This window comes from Dermochelys coriacea, chromosome 8 (assembly GCF_009764565.3).
Source record: "Dermochelys coriacea isolate rDerCor1 chromosome 8, rDerCor1.pri.v4, whole genome shotgun sequence".
In the NCBI taxonomy this organism is placed as follows: Eukaryota; Metazoa; Chordata; order Testudines; family Dermochelyidae; genus Dermochelys; species Dermochelys coriacea.
In genome coordinates this window covers 33087231-33108933 of record NC_050075.1, presented here as the reverse complement: position 1 = coordinate 33108933, position 21703 = coordinate 33087231, and the positions used below count along the sequence as shown (strand labels likewise).

General features: G+C 40.5%; 1 protein-coding gene across 1 annotated transcript; it reads right to left on the bottom strand.

Annotated features, from left to right (window-relative positions):
* Positions 1 to 399: 399 nt before the first annotated feature.
* On the bottom strand, positions 400 to 20413 carry NPM1 (nucleophosmin 1). Its single transcript, XM_038414143.1, has 11 exons — positions 20257 to 20413; positions 19207 to 19286; positions 12115 to 12234; positions 11626 to 11719; positions 10238 to 10338; positions 9207 to 9271; positions 8045 to 8105; positions 5908 to 5997; positions 3809 to 3916; positions 2075 to 2149; positions 400 to 753 (listed from the first exon to the last, which is right to left on the bottom strand). The coding sequence occupies exons 1-11, from the start codon at positions 20315 to 20317 to the stop codon at positions 715 to 717; spliced, it is 894 nt and encodes a 297-aa protein (XP_038270071.1). The 5' UTR covers positions 20318 to 20413; the 3' UTR covers positions 400 to 714.
* Between the last annotated feature and the right edge of the window lie 1290 nt (positions 20414 to 21703).

Below are 21703 nucleotides of genomic sequence, written 5' to 3'. Positions count from 1 at the left end.
AAGCTCATTAGGCCCAACACAATCTCCTTAGAAGGAAGACAGCTACTTGGGGACAGACTAGGAAATTAAGGATAAGGTCTTTTCTTCAAATGAGTGCAGCCAGGATTAATCCATCATTTCCCCCAACCAAGTTTCTTACTGTTTAATAACGTTCAGCATCTGTTCAGCTCATGTGATCAATGAGTTGTGTTTGTAAGCCTGACAATCTTCAGCATGTTATTGATTCATACTTTGTCCCCACCTCAGACTATTTAATTTAAAAAATCTCATTTAAAGAGATTGAGACACGTTTGGATAAAAATATGGAATACATTTAGCAACTCCTATGAGAAATTAAGAGCTCTTATTCGATACACAGGCAACCCAACCTCTAACCCCACAAAAATAAAGAAACAATAGTACTTTATCAAAATACTAAATTTTATTTTCACATGTACATTTAGTCTCCCCACCATTTCCATTTGTCTGACCACCACCTCTACTATGCCTTATCAAAACATTCCATACATATTTAAAATGAAGCAAAGGGTGGAGTTCCGTCTTTAAAAACTAAACAGGCATTTTGGACAACACGTTCTTGGCAAAGTATTCTGGACAACGTTTATCAGACAGTAGGGAAAGTTCTTTCAGCATATATAAAAAGGACAGCCAAATATTAATGGTTACAGAAATAAGACTGCACATTTTAATGAATGGTTTAAACTGTTTTCTTTCTTACAGAGTCTGTCTCCACTGCCAGAGAGCTTGAATAACCTGAAAGTGTATACAAAAATGTTAGAAGTTGAAGTTAAAAATGGTGTAATTACCTATTTTCTGGATAGTACAACTTGGAGGTAACTGGACTGAACTATGCCTGTATATATGAAGTATTTTAAAAATCATTACTCCTGTATTTATCTTTACTCCACACATTTATACTATGGTTAAAAGTATTCAAATAAAGCTACACAAATGTTGTACTCTGAAAAAAGCTGTATCCAACTCTACGTTGAACACATAGTAAGTTGTGTTTTTGGATGCTTGTGTTAAGAAGTTGTCCTCTAAAAAGTGCTATTTGTGGCAAACAATGGGCTGGTAAGAAGGCAAGTTTCTATTCTGCTTTAATACTGATTGGCTTAAAAGGATTACACCTCAAAGTCTTGTAGAAAGAGGCACAAAAATGTTGATTTCTAGTAAAAATGTGGCAACGAATCCTTTACATACTATGCAGAGTATAAGCCATGCACTTTGCTGAACCAAATATACTTTTCCCCAAAACTTAAAAATGCAGTTTTCTTAAAAAAGACTGCACACTAAGAATCTAGTGAAGGAAAGTCAAGAGGAAGGGTGTGGTGGACCAGTTAGGCAAATATTGGCTGAACTCTGTCTGCCCTGACTTAAGTCAAATCAACTTCAGTAGCTGGGACTAACTGCTTTTAAACATTTTCTTTCAAGAACCTATGATTTTGTCTGTCAGTCAATTTAACACCTTTGAACCACTGGAAAAACCAGCAGGAAAAGCATAAAACCCCCTTCCAATGATAAAATTCCTTATGTTTCAGGAATTTTGGCAGGGAAATCTAAGACATACAGGATTAGTCTAATGTCAAGCAATAACTAATCGTGTACCTTTCTGATACCAGCCTTTGGCATGCCCTCTCAAGAGTCAAGTTGACTTTGGAAGACAAAGAAATAAGACTGCCATAATGTCTATTGCAAAATTCCCCCTTCCAAGCCTATCCCCTAACAAAAGAAAGTTTAAGAGCAGACTGCCCAAGTTGCCAAATGCAGCAGCAGGGAAAACCACAGCTCATTTCCCTAGCCAATATGGTGCCAAAAGGAAAATTCTGTGGGTTTAGTCAGCAAGAGATAATTCACTAACCATATAAAAGCTGGAAAAATGTAATAAAACATTAGAGTTTCCATCTTGGCCAACTAAACCCTTAAAAGAGTTTCCATTTATTTAATGTGAGGTATTGTTTGTGGTTTGTAACCCTTTGAAAGTCCAAAGCTTGTAGAGATTAAAAGTGAAAGAATCTATAAATCTTGTTACAGAAGTTTTTGGATTTTTCCAAGCCACTGTAAATTCAGTTACCTTCTGGTCCTGTGTCCTGAAACAATTCTTAACATAGTTGACAAATTTGGCTTCCACTTTAGGAAGGGCAGAACCCTATTGTAAAAAAAGGTAGAAGTTTTAGTATGTAAAACCACTGAATGGCTGCAATAAATGGAGAACCCTTAAGAAGTCTTAAATCCTTAGTACAAGTAAAAATTTTCAAAGCTAACTAGAGTGTGTCAGGAAACCCTGTCTATCATCAAAAGTTGTTTAAAATAAAATTTTCAGCATCAAGGTTCTTTTACCAAATCCATAACCCCAGTATGAGGCCCTTGCCTATGCAATTGACTTGCCTTAAAAAAAAAACAAGCATAATGTCTATCACCACATCTCAGAACACCAGGGGCCAACATTTTTATAGCTTACATTGCTGGCTGTTAATATCCATATGCACCTAAGTGTGAGGCATTTATGAAGTTGGAACACATCTCTGGGATTCACTGTACAAGTAATTTGCAGACTAAAGCTCTTAAAGACATCCAGGGACTTGTGGTCCCCAGCACCCTCCATGTTTTCTTTTAAAATAACCACCACCTATCCTGTACAATCATACAGCAAAAAAATGGCTATTCAAAATTATATTTACATTAAGAAAATTTTGAAGATTTACGCTATTAGATGATCATGTAGGGCAATAATATACCCAACAATTCAAAATGAGTAAGCTTAAAACAATGTTTTCCACCCTTAAAGTGTGGATAAAGCAAGTTTTATACTAAATGTCAGACTACATTTTAGAACCAATTTGTATTTTATAAATTAGGTAAGTGGTCAGCAGGACTGGTAAGCTTGAGCCAAACTCTGAAGGACAACACAAAGCTAATATGTAGGGCTCTGTCCACCACAGAAGTCCTAGGTTCTGTGACTTTCCACAACCTTGGTGACTTCTACAGGGGCCAGTGCAGCTGACCCTGCGGTCAGCTGCTCAGGTGGTCCTGGAGAGCCACACTAACCGCTTCTCCCCCCCCCCCCCCCGGCAAGATTTAATCACAGGTATTTTTAGTATAAGTCATGGACAGGTCACAGGCCATGCATTTTTGTTTATTGCCTGTGACCTGTCCATGACTTTTTTACTAAAAATACCCTTGAGTAGCAGCCTTACTAATATTTACCTACTCCACACAAGTGAGATGCTCACACTCACTCCACGTTAAATCTGTAAAGGGTGTGGTTACTTTGAAAGTGAATAAAATAGCATCCCGTTTCTCCATCTATACCATCATTTACACCTAGCCAAACCTCGCTGAAGATATAGGGGTTACACAGGTATTACTGAAGGCGTAACTCAGTCTGTGAAACTTTATTGAAGGTGATGAATGAGAAAGTACCCATATCTTAACAGATTCCTCACAAAGGTCTCTGGGGCTAGACCAAACAAGCTTTTACTTACAAAATGAGGGCCAAATTTTCAACCTTGTGCACCTTTATTACCAATTAGACATTTAAATGCTGATTTAGGTATCTACATACGACTTTAGGGGTCTAATTTTAAGAGAGTTAGAAATTTAAGTTCGAGTGCATAATTAATATTGAAGACAGGGAAGCCTGAAAACATGAAACCCTACAATGCCATTTTCATATTGACTTTTCAGTGTCTTCTATTAGGATATTTGTCACATCTCCTTTCCATCAGGATAGCATTGCTGAACTACTTGAAGTCAGGGACAAAGTATTCCATTTGGAAAATAAACATTTCCATCAGTTTAAACTCACCTTTTCTATGGTTGCCTGCATCTTTGCTTTAATCTCCTCTAGCGAAAGGGGTACTTTTGGTGATTTTGGACTTTGTGGTTTATTTTCTTTTTTATTAGATGCCGGAGTCTGAAACAAGCAGCCAGTTTGTTACACATTTGTCAAGATTTTGCAATTGCAAAGAAGCTACTATAATTCTCTCACTACTTCAGCTTTTGTTTTAGAAATGAAATTATTAAAACACTGTTCAAACAATACAAAGGAAGCCACTGAATATAAAAAAATATATTGGACATCATGTAAGTATACTAAGAACAAATATGGATATGAATACTGGATGATTCCATCTTGCTCCAGTTTCCATACGACTGCTGCACCAGTAGATTTTATATTCTCAATCTTCAATAAGCTATTAGAATAGTCATCACAAAATGGAAAATTTAATTTGTGCTCCTCACTTCAAGTGGTGACAGGTTTTAAGAGGGCACATGCACAAACCACTCAAACTTTAGACTGATATTGATGTTACAAACAATACGCTCTGTAGTACAAAATGGTACATTACCAAATCAGAGAAAAGTTTCAGTGTGCCTTTTTCTCAGGAAAATTATCTACCCAGTACTTCCAAAAACATAAAAGGCGAAACTTAACAGGAACTACCCAATTTAAAAACACTAAGGGCCTGTCGACACATTTTATAGCACTCTAACTTGCTTGTTCAGGGGTGTGAAAAATCACCCCCCTGAGCGCAGCAAGTCTGAGCGCTTTAAAGCACTAGTGTAGACAGGCTCCAAGCACTGGGAGCTGTGCTCCCAGATAATCCCCTCATGGAGGTGGATTACCAGGAGCACTGGGAGAACTCTATCCCAGTGCTTGTGCATGATCACACTCGCACTTCAAAGCACTGCCGTGGGAGCATTCCCACAGCAGCACTTTGAAGTTTCCAGTGTAGCCATGCCCCAAGACAATCTATTACCATTAGGCTGGTGGTTATCAGCAATGCCTATAATCAACAGTGGTCCATATGTCTGCTCCAACTACTAATTATAATTCTATAGATACTTCCAGCTAAAGGGACAGTATACATTTGCAAGCCTCTAGTTGCTTGGCTGGAAAATTATTTTTTCTTGCCTTTCTAGCAAAAAAACAGTTGTCTGAACTATGACTGTAGCTCAAAGACTTAGACCCAATCTTTCCTTTCCCATCATTACTTCATTTATCTGGACTAAGTTCAGATAGCTCTCATCCAAAACAATCTCAAAAAGCTATTAAAAAGCCTAAAGCCTGCATGCTCCAGAAAGTGTGTTTTTGTTTTGGGGGGGTGGGGGGGTGCTGAAAACAGGCCATCACGGGGACTGATGGCTTTTCAACTTAAATCTAGCCTGCTACTTTTCCCAAGATGACTGCTATCTTCATTCATATGCATTGGTTAGGAGCCTGGACACTACTGTGGAGAAGAAACCCTTTGCCTCACTAATCATGGCAGTAGGATTTCAAAAATTTGCAGAATGATTTCTAGCACCACCTAACTTTCCTAGTTTAGAATTCACAGGTGATCAGTGAACAGCAAACGGAAAGGGCTTTTTATGCAGTCACTGAATCAAAAGCACGAGATAATTGCTTGGCACTTTTTAAGGGGTCATTTGATAGTATTAAGAACTCAAGCTTAATACTTACATTAATCAAAACAGGTCACCTTACTGGACAGGAGCAAAGGCAAATACTAGCCTCAGTGGAGGTGGTCAAGATCTAACCGTAACAAGGATGTGACTAAACCATATCCAATTCTGTGTTGAACAAAACATCAGAGAGTAGGTATCTCAGGGTTTCTAAGCTTAGAGCTGGCTACCCTTTGCAGTCCATGGTTAGTTGAGCTAATCTAGATAATAAACCATACTCTTTTCAAATTCAGATCAGTGCAGATTGCTCACCCAAGAGTCTGTATACCCCAGTTCCCTTATTAACTTTATCCTTAAATGGAAAGATGTGGATAATGAAACGAGTCCAGTCTTTAAGTGAGAAACCAAGTTATGGGTGAATACAACTAGAACTGCTACACCACTTCCAATATATATATTTCGCTCAACTGAATTTTTTTTCCATTATATGTAGTCACTCACTTTTGATTTAGATGCCGGTGTGGACGGCTTAGAATCTTTTCCATTCTGCTTTGATTTCGGAGTATTTTTTGCTGACAAATCCCGGGCAGGCTGAAATTAAAAGAATTTTACACTTAACTTCCTTGGATTGTGAAGTTGCTATGTAATAACCGCAAATTGGAGAACAAAATTAAACAGTTTAGAACAAAGGTTTTGTTTTTTTTTATCTTTAATACTTGACAACTAGAAAGGTTTATTCTTATTTAAGAGAACACTGATTTTTCTCTGCATTTCTCATAATGATTGAACTCACTTTAGCAGTGAAAATAACCACAATCTAAAGGACTTGAAATTGTCTAGGTTATAAAGATGCAAGATGGGCATCTGATACACTGCAGACAAATTCTGGTCAGTTACAACAAATGAAACTAGAATGAATATGCAGGTCATTTGGCAGAAAATCTGCAGATCTTCTGGAGCAAAGGAGGTACACACAGGAGATACCTTGCTTTTTATTCTACTAAATCCTATTTGCAAAACCGGATTATTTTGACAAACAAGTCACTGCTGCTTTTGCTATGCCAAGCTAACTATGGGCAAGAGAACAGCTGGTACCACTATATAGCGAGATCCCTATAGCAGAGCAAACAATGGTCTAAAGGCACTCCTACTGGCACTTGGTGAACACTTGCCACATAACAGGGCCAAAGGGGGTGAACACCCATGGAATGGGGAATTTGATAGGTCAAGTGTTAATTACTTGCTACAGATAAGGAAAAGCACAATGGAGCGATTAAGATTTCCTATCAACATAGTTCAAGGTTTGCACTCCAATTATAAGTCTACAATTCACTAGTTATAAGCACATATGCACAATTGAAGGGAAAATGGAGGAACAGCTAGGACTGGATAGAACTCACAACCAAACAGGCTGTGAATTAGAAACCACTTTGTTATTTCAGTACAAGCTTGTGAACAGACCAGCCAAGTTTTTATTTAAAAGTCCTAGCCCTTTTGATTAAGGCAACTTTTGAAATATGAAGTTATGCAATGCTGTCCCAAGTCCACAAAGACTGAAAGATTAAACAAGGTGTAAAGTATCCCATTAATTTAAGGAGTGCAGGTTGACAATTTTAAACATCAAATCAATCATTTGCAGTGAAAAACACAAATAAGCTTTTCCCAGGGAGCTGGATATTTTACACAAAAGAAGTTTCCCTACAGGATAAATTTGCAAGTTTTAAAGACGCAAATAAACTTCTGTAATACTTGATATATCCTGAAATTATCTGAAGATTTCCATCCCCCTCCACACTTTGTGATCAACACCCAAGCTTACCAGGAAATCCCTGGATTTCTTCAGAAGAGGTGCATTCTATGGCTTGACTGATACTGGAACCAGACTGAACCCCATTTTCATTATGGGATGGGCCAGGCCCAACGCCTCTGCCCCCCCATACCCAATTTTGTACCAACTCATTTTCTAGCTAATTACAGTAATGTTTATGCCCACACATGGCAAACAACTAAATTATGCGCACCCTGAGGGTACCCCAATTCTACTGGCAGCCCTTGAACTAGTACATACTTAGTTTGAGAGTTGGCCAAATATACCAAGGAGGATTAAGGAACGTACGTATGAGCATGCAAAGAAAAAAAGCTAGGATTAACTGGATTAGTTAAAAGAAACCTGGAAGTTCAAGACAACTAACATGTTAGCAGTATCAGTAAGTAAAAACCAACTTTGGGCAAAAATGTTTTTAAAAGTTAGAGGCTTTGAATCTGCAGCACAATTGTGACAACAGAAACTGAATTAAATAACTATTCATATATAATTTGTAGATGAAATAATTCTGAATGAAATGAAAGCTGGTGGTTTAATTTCCTGTAGCATACTGATAAGTTTTCTGCGGGGCCATACATACAGAGTTGAGCCAACTACTTGGGTTTTTGCATTACCTCAATGCTCTCAAAGCTGAAACTGAATTACATAAAAAGCAGAAAGCTACAATAGTCATGTGTATCTGAGACAGAAATTTCTACTACCTAAATATGTAACTACCACTATTTTCATTATGTTTTAGGGTGACTGATACTAAAGATCTGCAAGTTTTCAAAAATCCAGACAAACATGGTCTCAAATATGAAGACTACTTACTTTCTTCATTGGAATCTTCTCTTCTTCCTCTTCATCTAAATCATCATCATCATCATCATCACTAGAATTAAAAATTACATTACTAAGAAGCCCACCCCAATAGGTACATAATTGTTTCAATTAACGCAAACAGTTCATTTTTCAGTGACTTCATCCTAATTCCTGTTCCTTCAATGGAAGATGTTTTAGTGAAGTAAGTGGACTTTGTCAAAAGCAAGTTAGACCACCAACTTGAAAAGAATCTTCTATAAGGTGAATATTTTACTACCCATCTTGGAAGAATGGGTATCAAGTAAAGCAGAGACTCTTTCAAACACTAAAAGACCATTTTTCTAATTTTCTTCCACTTACTACTGCAATAAGAGTAACTTAGGAATATCTCTCTCTCTCTCATGCTTGGAAATTGCCACTTCAAGTACATGCAGCATACTCTGTAGAGTTTTGTATTTATAAAGTAATGAGAAAAATATAAATTAAGATGCTCTACAAAAAAAAGTGTTCATAATAAAAAATTTAAAACCTAGGTTGCTTGGCTTAAATGGCTTTCTTCCCTTCTTTCAGATCTCTACTTCTGCCTACCTTTGCACTTGCCCCTAACACTTCTCTCCCCTCTGGTTTTCTCACTCCCTAATACTACCTCTAGATTCTGCTTTAGTACAGAAGTAGCATGCTACCAGAAGATTAAGAAGTTTTGCTGAAGGGGTCAGATGTCATTTTTTATCATTTGTTTTCCCTGACAGTTTTCAACACAGCAGCTTCTCACAGAAGCACTTCAGCAAGTGCTTCTGGATTCATTTATGTGCTTCAATAAGACAATTAGCCCTGCTCCTCTAACTGAACTGGAATATCTCAACAGCATTTCCTACAAAAAAAAATTCTTGCACATATGTAGGGGATCTCTTTAAAAAAAATCCCATCACTTTCCCAAATGCCTAAAACAGATTCCCAATCCTGAGTCAGGGTTGAAAGTAATCTATACAGCAACATCATGACACATGAAGCCAGATCTTACTTGGAGATAAGACTCACTATAAAATTTCTAGGCCAATTAAGAACTAAATCCCCTTGATTCAATATCATGCGTATTTTTCATGCTCGGAAGTCACTACCTCTGAAAACTAAACATTTCAAAATGCATTGCAAAAAGGAGAAAGATACACACTCTTCGTCTTCATCCTCCTCCTCCTCATCATCTTCATCCTCATCTTCTAACAGTTTTGCTTTTTTCTTTAGAGAAAAGATTTGTTACAAATCTGGTTACAAAGTTAAACAAATGGTTTTCTGAAAGTGCAATATAGATGGTACACAAGGTTTGTCAGAAATTTGCTCTTCCCATAAACAGTATTGTATCACCAACAAGATGAAGGCCTCTTCTAGAGTTGCATCAGTTTAAATGTGTCACTTTATATCAAATAAGTAACCTAGTGCCAACTTGTGTGTTGGTACTTCAAACTGATTTAAACCTGACTTGTATTGGTTTACTTTGTATTGGTAAATTTACAGATGAACTAAAATGATACTGGTTTAAAACCAATGAGTTTTAAGGACCTGGTTTAACTAAATAACTTTTTAAATTAAGTTAAAATTAAACCACCGCAACTTTTATATATGTAGACAAGTCATAAAAATCAGTTCTGCTAATGCCAATTAAAAGCTTTACCAAATCCATGCAACAAGAACCAAGAAAAGAAAGCCCAAGGTCTAAAACACCGGAAGCAAGTTTAAACACTGATGAAGTTAAAGGAGTTAACCATATGCTCACCATAAACCAAGATATGCATTTGTTTTAAAAATACAGCTGATGCTACAAACTAAAAGAATACCTAGCATGGAATCCTACATAACAAGGCCCATCATTGTGCATTATCTGCAATTTAACTACACAGGATATGGTTTTCACTACTACCAGTTATACATTCAACCCCAATTTTTACACTAAAAAGCAAACTGAAAAATACTAACCACTAACATCCACTCAGACTTTAAAAATACTGTTAAATATACTTTAGAACTATGTATGGGAAAGTCTTAATACTGATTTCCAGGATCTGAGTACAGTTGTCCCACAGTTGTCAACAATCACCACCTTAATCGCAGTAAGGAATCTAGCTGCTTACTTTGCTTTAGGTGTAGTGATATAAACTCTTCCAGGAGAAAGTCTTGAACATACTTCATAAGAAACCTCAACTCTACCTGTGGAGTTTTAGCTGCTATTCCGCTTGCTGGTCTCTTCGCTGAAGTGTTTAATATCTTCACCTCATCTTCATCTTCAGACTCTGGTTCTTCCTCTAATGCTAAGAAACAATAGCATGAATATTTTTGTACAAGGTCAGTGTTTACCATATTAGGGTCATCCAGAACTACAAAAAATGGGTCCTTTTTTACCTGAAAACACATATCACTGTCAATTTTCTAGAACTGGTGTTCCCTTGAGGGGTTTTAGAATTAACAAATGCAGAAGAAAATAGTTTTTCCACTAGTAAGCAGCCATGTTACCCAAAAATCAAGCTGTGACTATTTGGGGTATCTTTCTATGTCCAACCTATAAATATGGTTAATTTTACAAAACTTATATCGACGAATGTTGCACTAGACATCGGGTCAGTCATTATTAGTGCAAGGGTTGTGTCCTTCTAGGACCAGGGACAATGGAGAATCATTAACATAACTAGCTCCCATTCAAATAGGAGCAATCTTAGGACAATGGAATGGCCACATCTTAGGTGACACCAGTTTTTTTTCCAACTTCTCTGGATAGGGCAGGAGTCTAAAGCAATGGAATTTTCCCAGAAAGAAGAAACAAAGAAACTGGGTGTTAATGATGGCATTTAAAACCAGAGGCTGAAAGAGGAACATGGGTTCATGCTTTTGTAGAAGGGTCCTTTTTGGCCTAGTGTGTCCAGCAGAGGGAGCTTTACCTGGGCTGACACAAACTCTCACCAGTTTAGAACAGGGGTCTCAAACAAATGGCCCGCATGCTTATTTTCTGCAGCCTGCCAGCTCCCCATGGCACCGCCACCCCCCCCTGCATTTACCTAGAGTAGCTCCAGCCTGGCACGCACTGGGGGCAGGGCAGGCTCCCTGCCTGCCTGGCCCCCAGGCTGCTCCGGGAAGTGGACAGGACCTGGGGGAGGAGGGGCACAGGGGTCTCTGTGTTGCCCTGGCTGCTCCTCCGGGTACCTCCCCTGAAGCTCCCACTGGCCACGGGAGCGGCCAGGGCAAGACACAGACCCCTGTGCGCACAAGACTGGACCCACCCCCAGAACCTCTCCTGCAGCCAAATCCCCTGCCCTGAGGCTCCCCCCCCCCCGAACTCCTGCCCTGAGCCCCCTGCTGCACCCTGACCCCCTGCGGGCAGGGAGGGGGCGGAGTTGGGGTGGGAAGAGGCAGGGCCTCATGGAAGGGGTGGAATGGGGGTAGGGCTGGGGGTCAGTGGTGCAGCCCTCAGGCCAATGTACTAGTCCTCATGTGGCCCTCGTGGTCATTTGAGTTTGAGACCCCTGGTTTAGAATGTATTCTATATTTCTGAGTAAAATGAAACTTGTACGTCTTCTCAATGGATTTTTAAATACAACACATACCTACAAGATGCTGGCCACTGACATGAACCGGCCCTGAACCACATTTCAACCTCAAAACAACTGGAGGTGTAATCTCAAAACCACCTAAAGAAACCTGAAGAGAAAGTATGTTGGTTATTTTAACAGAAAGTTATTTGACAGCAACTTAGTCAACACCCGACCATCAAATAAGTGCCAGAACAGGCAGCCAACCCAAATGATGCAGAAACAATGAAAGTGGAAGAGTTGAAAGAGCTAGCATTAACACAAACAAACCACTAGCTTCCTCACAGCAGCAGTCAAGAAGGAATTAGAATGTTCAGCAGGCATTATTTATAACCCACATACGAGTGGTACCCAGTACAGTACCTTACTCATGCTCTACAGTGTTCCACTAGACTCATACTAAACAGGTAAGACCAAGAGAACCCTGGCAGGTTGGTATTTCTTAGCTGAGATTACCACTTGACACCAAAGTTTATCAATAATAATATATAGGTTTGTCCTTACCGTAGGCTGGACTGACATTTTCAAAGATGCCAGCGTGACTTTAATAGGGTTCCCTTCATAGTCCAATGCCTCTGCTTCTATGACGTGTAATTCATCTTTGGCACCAGCACCCAAACTGACCTATGCAAGAAGTGAAATATAGTATCCTTTATGAAAAGCTGAACCACCATTCTTAAATTGCCAAAACTGTTAGAAGAAACTTTTACTTTCAAATTCATTTTAAATTTATTCACAATTTTAACAGTATTTTTACCCCTTAAGACTAAGTAAAGATATGTTTCTTGGTTATCTTTCTGCAGTGAAAACCACGAGAGACTTATTTAATTAGCATCAGACTGCAGTTAGATATGACCTGAATTACTAATTTTCAATAATGAGAAAATAGTAACCAAACTGAACTTTTTATGCTATAAGATACATTGAACAAAACAAGGTTTTTATAGTTTAGTTGTATATTTGTATAGTTCCATCATTCCCCAAAACCATAGTGACCAAGTTCAAACTGATCTAGTGGGCCAGGTGAATCCATCTGGTAATGGATATTCCAGGGACACCTACTTGCACAGATGAAAACAGTGCAGCCACCTCACCTCTTGTTCTCTCTAGACTTATACTATACCAATTAACTGGCTGGGGAAAGTTGTTTTGTCCAGAAAGGAGTTCTAGCCAGGTATTTGTGATGCAACTGAGGCCAGTATCTTACAAGATCTGATTAAGGCTACTGCTTGTTTATTCAATATTGCACACAGTTCTGGTCGCACCATCTCAAAAAAGGTTAGGAATGAAAAAAGTAGAGGGCACCTCCTCTATGTGAGAAGAGATTAGAAGGACTGGAACCATTCAGCTTAGAAGACAAGACAACTAAGGGGAGATTTGATAAAGGTCTATAAAGTCATGAATTGTGTGGAGAAAATGGAGAAGTGTTTTTATCCTTTCACATAACAAAAACCAGGGACAATGGTTCTGCTGTGTTTTGCAGACTGACAGCAACTATTTTATATGTCTATTTATCTGCCCACCCTATCCCTTTGTGGCAAGAGACTGCATTAGCAGCTCAGAGGAATGGCTAGTAGCGTTCCAACAGCTATGAGTAGCAGCTGAGTTTGCATCAGGAAGCCATGTAACTTATGGCCACAGAATCTATAAGGAACCATGGTGATCATGTAGTCTGATGTCCTGTATAGCACAGGCCATAATACTTTCATAAAATAATTTCTAGACCAGATCTTCTAGAAAGACACCCAATCTTGATTTTAAAGTTAATGATGGAAAATCCACTATCACCCCTCATTTCCTATTTGAATTTGCCTAGCTTCAACTTCCAGCCACTGGATGGTGTTATACCTTTCTCTGCTATATTGAAGGGCCCATTAAATCTTTGTTCTCCATATAGGTACTTATAAAAGGTAACCAAATAACCCCTTAACCTTGCCAAGTTAAATAGATTGAGCTGCCTGAGTATCACTATAAGACATGTTTTCTAACTTTTTTTAATCATTGTCCTGGCTCTTCTCTGAACCCTCTTCAATTTATTAAAATCTCTCTTGATTTGAGGCCCCCAAAACTCAACACAGAAACAGTAGCACCAATGCCAAATACGGAGGTAAAATAACCTCTCTACACCTACTCCAGACAAGTTAAGCATCTGAAAGGCTAATCAGTGATTTATGTCATGTATTGTAGTATATATAGTTCACATGTAGTTCATTATGACCTTTACCTTCTAAACATACAATCAGAGAAGATTCCATTTTATCTACTTCACCTCTTCCCCATCTATTGAGAGATAATTTAAATATAGATATGCTAATTCACATAATCTGGAAACTCCTGGGGGCAGGGGCAGTTTTATGTGAAGTTGGGTCTCTGGGGACTACTGCAGTACAAACTATAGATTTACAGATTAGACAGTCAGAAGGGATCATTGTGATTGAAATCTGACCTGCATAACACAGGCAATAGAACTTTCCGGAATTTTTTAATCCCTGTTTGATTAGACTAAAGTACCTTTTAGACAAAGATACAATCTCAATTCCCAGCAATGTACACTCCACAACCCCAATGAAGGAGTTACTGTAAAGGCTTGGTTTTACTTTTCATTAAATACAGGGAATCAACCTTTTTACTATGAAAAATATATAACACCTTCCACTGATTTACAACCTAATCTATTGAGTAAAGATTGAACTTCCTGAAATTTTTCAAATAAATGTTATGCTGAGGTTTATTTAAATATCAGACACTTAAGAATTTTATTTTGAGTGTCATGATTTTTTTAGCCTCACATGGCATTTTTTTTTAAAAAACTGATCTTGTAGCATTTATTTAAGGGATTGGCTACTTTTTAGAGGCTTACTATGCATTTATTAATAAACTACAATTTGTTAAATTATGAAAAATGCTGTCCAGGATGCTGAATATTTCAGAACAAACTTTCTGTAGTGATGCTGGAAGGCTGTCATCCCTCCACACTCAAGCAGAGTTAAAATTGTGTGTTCCCTGCAGCATATGGCGATTGTGACAGTGTTGAAGTGTGGTGGAGAAGCAGGCATGCAACTGGCCTAACTTTACTTCTTTGAGTTTGTATGTGACACCTTAACTGCTAGAAGTGCGTTTATGAATAAGAACGGCTCTTATCCCACAGTAACTGCATTAGAGGCAATGCCTTTTCCCACTGTTAGGATTGCAGTAAAATCATCCATCAGTTTCACAGACTATAGATCCTGCCCCCCCACAGTACTTTTTAGTGTGAGCTTTCTTATGACACATCTGAATAATCTACAGTAAAGTTATGTTTCATTTAGTAAATGAATCATTGCTCTCATAATGAGAAAAGGAGTACTTGTGGCACCTTAGAGACTAACAAATTTATTAGAGCATAAGCTTTCGTGAGCTACAGCTCACTTCATCGGATGCATTTGGTGGGAAAAAAAAAAAAAAAAAAAACAACCTCATAATGATTGCATGTTCTTCTGAACAGGAGACAGCGTATAGGAACTAACAAAAATGACTAGGCAGACTTAAGTACCCAGCTCTTTGCTATCATGTAATTTAATTTGGCTTTCACTTATCGCAATTTAATAGTCTTCATATTATTTGATTGATTTTGGGTATACCCAAGAGCTCAATCTCCAGTCTTTGACACACTTCAAAAATAAGGACAATTAAGCAGTAAAACTTCAGAAAAGGCGAGAATAATGTAACACTTAAATATTGATTTTTTTTAAGCTCATCTTGTGTAAGAAGTCTATCAACTGCAAAATTTAATCATTTTCTTGCTTTGATTTTTAAACAGCTACAAACAATTGTGTAAGTACCATTATCCCCCGTAGAGCTCCATATGGGACAACCAACCCATATTCAGCATTGTGAAAATAAATTTCATTTTGCATTTCAATGCTTATTCTCTTTAAAAGCAAACTGAAAAACATTCATTAACACAGAGGTGGGCAAACTACAGCCCACAGGACCCTCCTGCCCGGCCCCTCCCCGCTGGTTCCCCCTCCCCCGCAGCCTCAGCTCACTGTGCCACCAACACAATACTTTGGGCAGCGGGGCTGCGAGCTTCTGTTAGTAGCGCAGCTGCAGAACTGCGGGCTGACCCGGTGCTCTGTACTGCGCAGTGGCATGGATGGCTCCAGCCAGGCAGCATGGCTGCCTGTCCTGGTGCTCTGGGCAGTGCGGCTGTAGCACCGCCAGCCACCAGTGCTCCAGGCAGCATGGTAAGGGGACAGGGTGGGGGTTGGGCAGGGGAGTTCAAGGTGGTGGTCAGGAAGCGGGGGCATGGATAGTGGTTGGGGTGGTCAGAGGATGGGGTGGCAGGGAGGGAAGGATGGGGCAGCAGGGGGCAGGAATCCGAGTGTGTGCGCGCGCAAGCATCAGGGGACAGGGAGGTTGGATGGGATTCACCGGGGGGGCGCATCAGGGGGCAAGAGGGGGGGATCAGAGCCAGGCCTAGCTGTTTCAGGAGGCACAGACATACAACCCAATGTGGTCCTCAGGCCAAAAAGTTTACCCGCCCCTGCATTAACATACATATATAATTACTTCATAATTATATATGTTTTAAAAGAAAATCTTCCAAACTGAGTCCAGGGTTTTCTTTCCCTCATCAACAGGTGAAGACATTAAAAGAAATCTGAGTAAGAAAGCATTTTCTACACTTAAGCATGATTTCATCAACTGCTGCTATTTAGTTTCACCCAAAAAAATCTCAAGGAGCTTTACAGACTATGTATAGGAATCACTTTAGTCCACAACTGAAAAGCAGACATTTCTGGCATTCTGCATCAATCACTACATTAAATGTTTTAGGAAGAAATAAATGAAAGAAACTGTACTTTATTAAATTACGTGCAGAGTATATAAAAATCAAAGATTGTAAGTATTTTAAATTAGATTTGAAATCAACATCTTATGTTAAGGGCTAAATTTACTATAATCTATTAAAATCTTTCAAATAAATACTAAATAATATTAAGCAGTACATTTGCTGCCAAGTTTCAAGCCACTGAACTGGAGAGAGTCACTGGTTAAGCACCTGAAACCAGAGTTTATTGAAGTTCTAACCCAGCTGTTGATAGCAATAGCCTCTTCTGCAAATGCAGAGAATATATTCTTCATTTCAGTTAAATGACTAACTCATGAACAGTTAAAAACAACCGGGAGTTGAAAAGGCAGGAAAGCTTGTTTTCTTCTTCCAATATATGAATAAAACTATGTGTGAAAGGATGAGATAGTAAATAGCGGTGTCCCCCAGTGGTCTCTTCTGGGATCAGTCCTATTCAACACATTCATAAATGAACTGGAAAAAGGGGTAAACAGTGAGGTGACAAAATTAATAAAGAATTAATTTTCTCTCAAAACTGGCTGACTGGGCAACAAAATTGCAGATGAAATTTAATGTTGATAAATGCAAAGTAATGCACATTGGAAAACATAATCCCAGTTATATATATAAAATGATGGGATCTAAATTAGCTGTTACCACTCAAGAAAGATCTTGGAATCATTGTGGATAGTTCTTTGAAAACATCCACTCAATGTGCAGTGGCAGTCAAAAAAGCAAATGTAACGCTGGGAATAATTAAGAAGGGGATAGAAAATAGGACTGAAAACATCATACTGCCTCTGTATAAATCCACTGTAGCCCACATCTTGAATACTCTGTGCAGATGTGCTCAGCCCATCTCAAAAAAGATATATTGGAAATGGAAAAGGTTCAGAAAAGCATAACAAAAATGATTAGGGATATGGAACAGCTTCCGTATGAGGAGAGATTAATAAGACTGGGACTCTTCAGCTTGAAAAAGACAGCTAAAGGGAGATACGACTGAGGCCTATAAAATCATGACAGGTGTAGAGAAGGAGGTAAGGAAGTGTTCCCTAGTTCGTGTTATGAGAAACAGTAGTCACCAAATGAAGTTAATAGGCAGCAGGTCTAAAACAAACAAAAGAAAGTATTTCTTCACACAACGCACAGTCAACCTGTGGAACTCCTTGTCAGAGGATGTTGTGAAGGCCAAGATCATAACAGGGTTCAAAAAAACCTAGATAAATTCATGGAGGCTAGGTCAATCAATGGCTATTAGCCAGGATGGGCAGGAATAGTGTCCCTAGCCTGTTTGCCAGAAACTGGGAATGAGCGACAGGGGATGGATCACTTGATTACCTGTTCTGTTCATTCCCTCTGGGGCAGCTAGCCACTGTTGGAAGACAGGATACTGAGCTATATGGACCTTTGGTCTGACCCAGTAGGGCCATTCTTATGTTCATATGAGATCTACTAGTTCTAAAATCTTGAAGGATATGGTGACCAGATATAATCAGTTCAATTCACTAACTACAGATAAGACTTACTTAGCTTTAAATACAATCCATGTTTTGTTTCACTTTTTTCTTATGTACCAGCACATTTAATGTAGTTTTATTTAGTAAAGTTAAAATTTTATTTTGTGCATTTTAATGAAATTTGCATTTCCATCTAAATACAGCATGAGAAAAAGTAATAAAAAACCATTGTCAAAGTGCATCATTCACCATTTTCTAACAAGTAAAAATTAAGAATCTAAGTGTAAGTTTAGCTATGTAACAGCATAATTAAATCTGTTGCTAGCAAAACCCACCAAACTTAACATAAAGGCTATATGTAGCTGCAAATCCAAGTATTTTGATTAACAAATGAAAATCAACATCTGTAAGACAAGGAAAAAAATGCAAAACATGACTAAAATTGAGGATTTAAATTAAAATTTCCTGCAGACAATGATTAAAATCAGTGACTTAAATCAATCCACCCTGCTATATGGCAAAAGCAGTGATATCACACACAGTTATTTCAAGTTTCAGAGTAGCAGCCGTGTTAGTCTGTATTTGCAAAAAGAAAAGGAGTAGTTGTGGCACCTTAGAGACTAACAAATTTATTTGAGCATAAGCTTTCGTGAGCTACAGCTCACATCCGATGAAGTGAGCTGTAGCTCACGAAAGCTTATGCGCAAATAAATTTGTTAGTCTCTAAGGTGCCACAACTACTCCTTTTCTTTTTAGTTATTTCATCAAGTCTCGCAATAGAAAAGAATCCTGAATTCTTAAACTGGCAAGCACCTGAACAAATTGCTTGGTAAGTAAATGCTTAAGCTTGACAAAGATATTTTACTTTTCACTACTGCAAAAATTATAATCGTTACTCAATTTGCATTAGTTTTTACTTTTCCAAAACAGGGTTCTGACATACATAACATGCTTATTTTAAAAATTAAATTTCTCCTCTTCATCAAAAAAGAAGAGTTTAGTAAATTTTAATTACATCAGTAATTCTGAAGAAATTTCAGTAAAAAAATATGGAAACTGACTAGAAAACAACAAGTTTCATGTAATTTTACTCTTAAGTATCTATACCAAAATACTTAAATAGTTTTTATAAATTTCACAAAGCACCACTGAAATACAATGGAGCACAGCATCCAACACACAAAACTGTACAGGAGGATAAAAGTGATAAAATGATTTTCATTTATGATTCCCATGATTATGAAGGCTGAAAGCTACTTTCTACAGGACCATAATCTTAAATTTCCGAGCATGAGGACTTACTGTTCTCAGTGACAACTGGTGTTCATTTTCCTCATCATGCACCTTGAAGTGATACTCCTTATCTGCCTTTAGTTCACAACCTGCAAAAGTTCGGTTAAGTTACAGGTAAAATATTTTAACTATAAAACTGCACATACATTTATTGCATATTAAAACCTTTTTCCTTTCAGTACTTATTTATTAGAACTTACTATATCCAAAACCTACAAGCTTGCACTTCAAAAATCTAAATTTGTATACAAATTGCAGGGTTCCTCAATGCTCACATCTCAGATTTAACAGCAGAAAGAAACGCAGTGAGGTCTCAATACCAAAGCTAACCTCTAAAAAAAAAAAAAAGATAGAACATGTGTTCGTACGCCACAAAAAGGCAGAGCACAATATTTGCTTCTTATTTGGTCACCTGATCAGTAATTTGCAAGTGTCGGTAATTTTTAAGGGGTCTCACAGAATCATTTGTGCAAGCTACTGAGATTCAAATGTATTAAAAACAACAGTTAGCTGCAGTGGAGCCAATCGCGTATTAAATTTGGGCCTACGGGGTTCACAAGCGGGGCCCGGTTCCGCCCACGCCTCTTCTCTGCCCACAGCGCGGCCCTTCCACGTGCTTCACTCCGAGACGCAGCCGCCCCACGCTGCCATGTGCGCCCAGGGCATTTACCGGCTGCAGGCCCGCCGCGCGAGGGAGAAGCGCATCCCCGGGAACTAGCAGATCCTGGGCCCGGGCGGCAGAGCGGGGAGAAGCGGCTGCTCCTGCCTGGGGAACGCGGGGAGCAGAAGGAACAAAGCGCCGGCCGCTGCCAGGAGCTAGAGGCCGGAGCAGACGCCACGTGCGAGCGCCAGCCACGTGGGGTCGGGCTGCTGCCGCTCCTAGAGCGTCTCTGCGGAGCCCCCGCCGCGAACCCTCGTCCCGCGCCCCTCCCCCCAGCCCCCGTGCGCGCTACCACCCCCCCGAGCAGCCTGGGCCCAGGCGGCCGCGCCTTGCCCGCGAGGATAACGGTCCCCAGGCGGGATGGGCCCCATCGTGGGCGGCCCGGCGCGGGGCGTTACCGAAGAGGAAGGTCTGGGGGCGCAGGGGGCCCATGCTCTCCATGTCCATGCTGTCCTCCATGGTCTCGGGCCTGCTCCTCGGGGGGCTAGCAGCTACGCTCTCCGGACGGAATTGCACTGAGGGGAAGCTTTCGCCACCCCCACACCCATATATAGCCTCCGTGTTCTCGCGAGAGCTGCACTCTCTAACCCCGCCCCTTCCACTTGCCTTTCTCCACCGCGGCCGCCACGCGACCCCCTGGTGTCTACGCTGCGCGTGCGCCGGCTTCGCTCGCGTGCTCCTTCGCTTCCCCGCGGTGCGGGCTCTCGCGAGCTTTCTGTGTCCCCCCCCCCCCCAACCCGGCAAGGAGGGCGCCTTGTGTTCAAAATGGCGGTCGGTGTTCCCCCCTCCTGGCTACTATCACTCCCGGCGCCCCCGCTGGGCAGCGCCCTCCACGCGAACACAAGTGAACTGCGGCCGAGGGGAAGTGGGCTGGGCTCTCCCGGAGCCGTGTGCATCTGGAGATAGGCCCTCAACGACACGCGTTGTGTGGCGACAGAAAGAGCCACGGCAGAGCCGTGACCCCCACCACTCGCCCTTCCGAGGCCTGACCCGCTCAGGGGACACCGCCGCGCAGGCGGGTTTTACAGTCCTGCGTGCTCCCCTGCTAGGATGGGAACCGCAGGAAGCGGCTGCGCCACAGTGGCGCCGCTCTGCAGTGTAGATCCCCTCAGACAACTCGGCCCTCTTCACGCCCCTGACCAGCACGGCTGCGCTGTTGGGTCCGTCTACACGGCACTTCGACCCCTGCAGCTGGCGGGTGCCGGCCGACTTGGGCTCGAGCTAAGGGGCGGTGTAGATGTTCAGGCTGGAGCCCAGACTCCAGCGCCTGCGAAGTGGCAGGATCCCAGAGCTGGGGCTGGAGCCGGAGTGTCTGCACTCAGACCGTCCCTTCACTGGAACCCCTTGGGCTGAATCAGCTGGCGTGGCCCCGCCACGCATGTGAAGCTGTGTAGACATACCCTAAGAGCAGCGGTTCTCAAACTGTGGGTCAGGACCTCATTTTAATCGGGTCACCAGGGTTGGCGTTAGATTTGCTGGGGTCCAGAGCAGAAGCCTGAGCCCCACCACCCAGGGCTGAGGGCTTCAGCCCTGGGTGACAAGGCTCGGGTTACAGGCCCCATACCTGGGGCTGAAGCGCTTGGGTTTTGGTCCCCACTTCCGGAGACATGTAGTAATTTTTGTTGTCAGAAGGGTGTCATGGTGTGATGAGAGAACCCCTGCCTTAAAGGAATAGGTGTCCACATAGCCAAGAGACTATAACTATGTGTGCACTAAAGTGACTCTACCACTTTAAATAGATCAATATAATTAAAGTGGTATCACTGTACAGATAAGGCCTGAGGTGAGGAATGAAGCAGTTAAAAATATTGACATTCAAATTACCATCATGGAGATCTGAGTTAA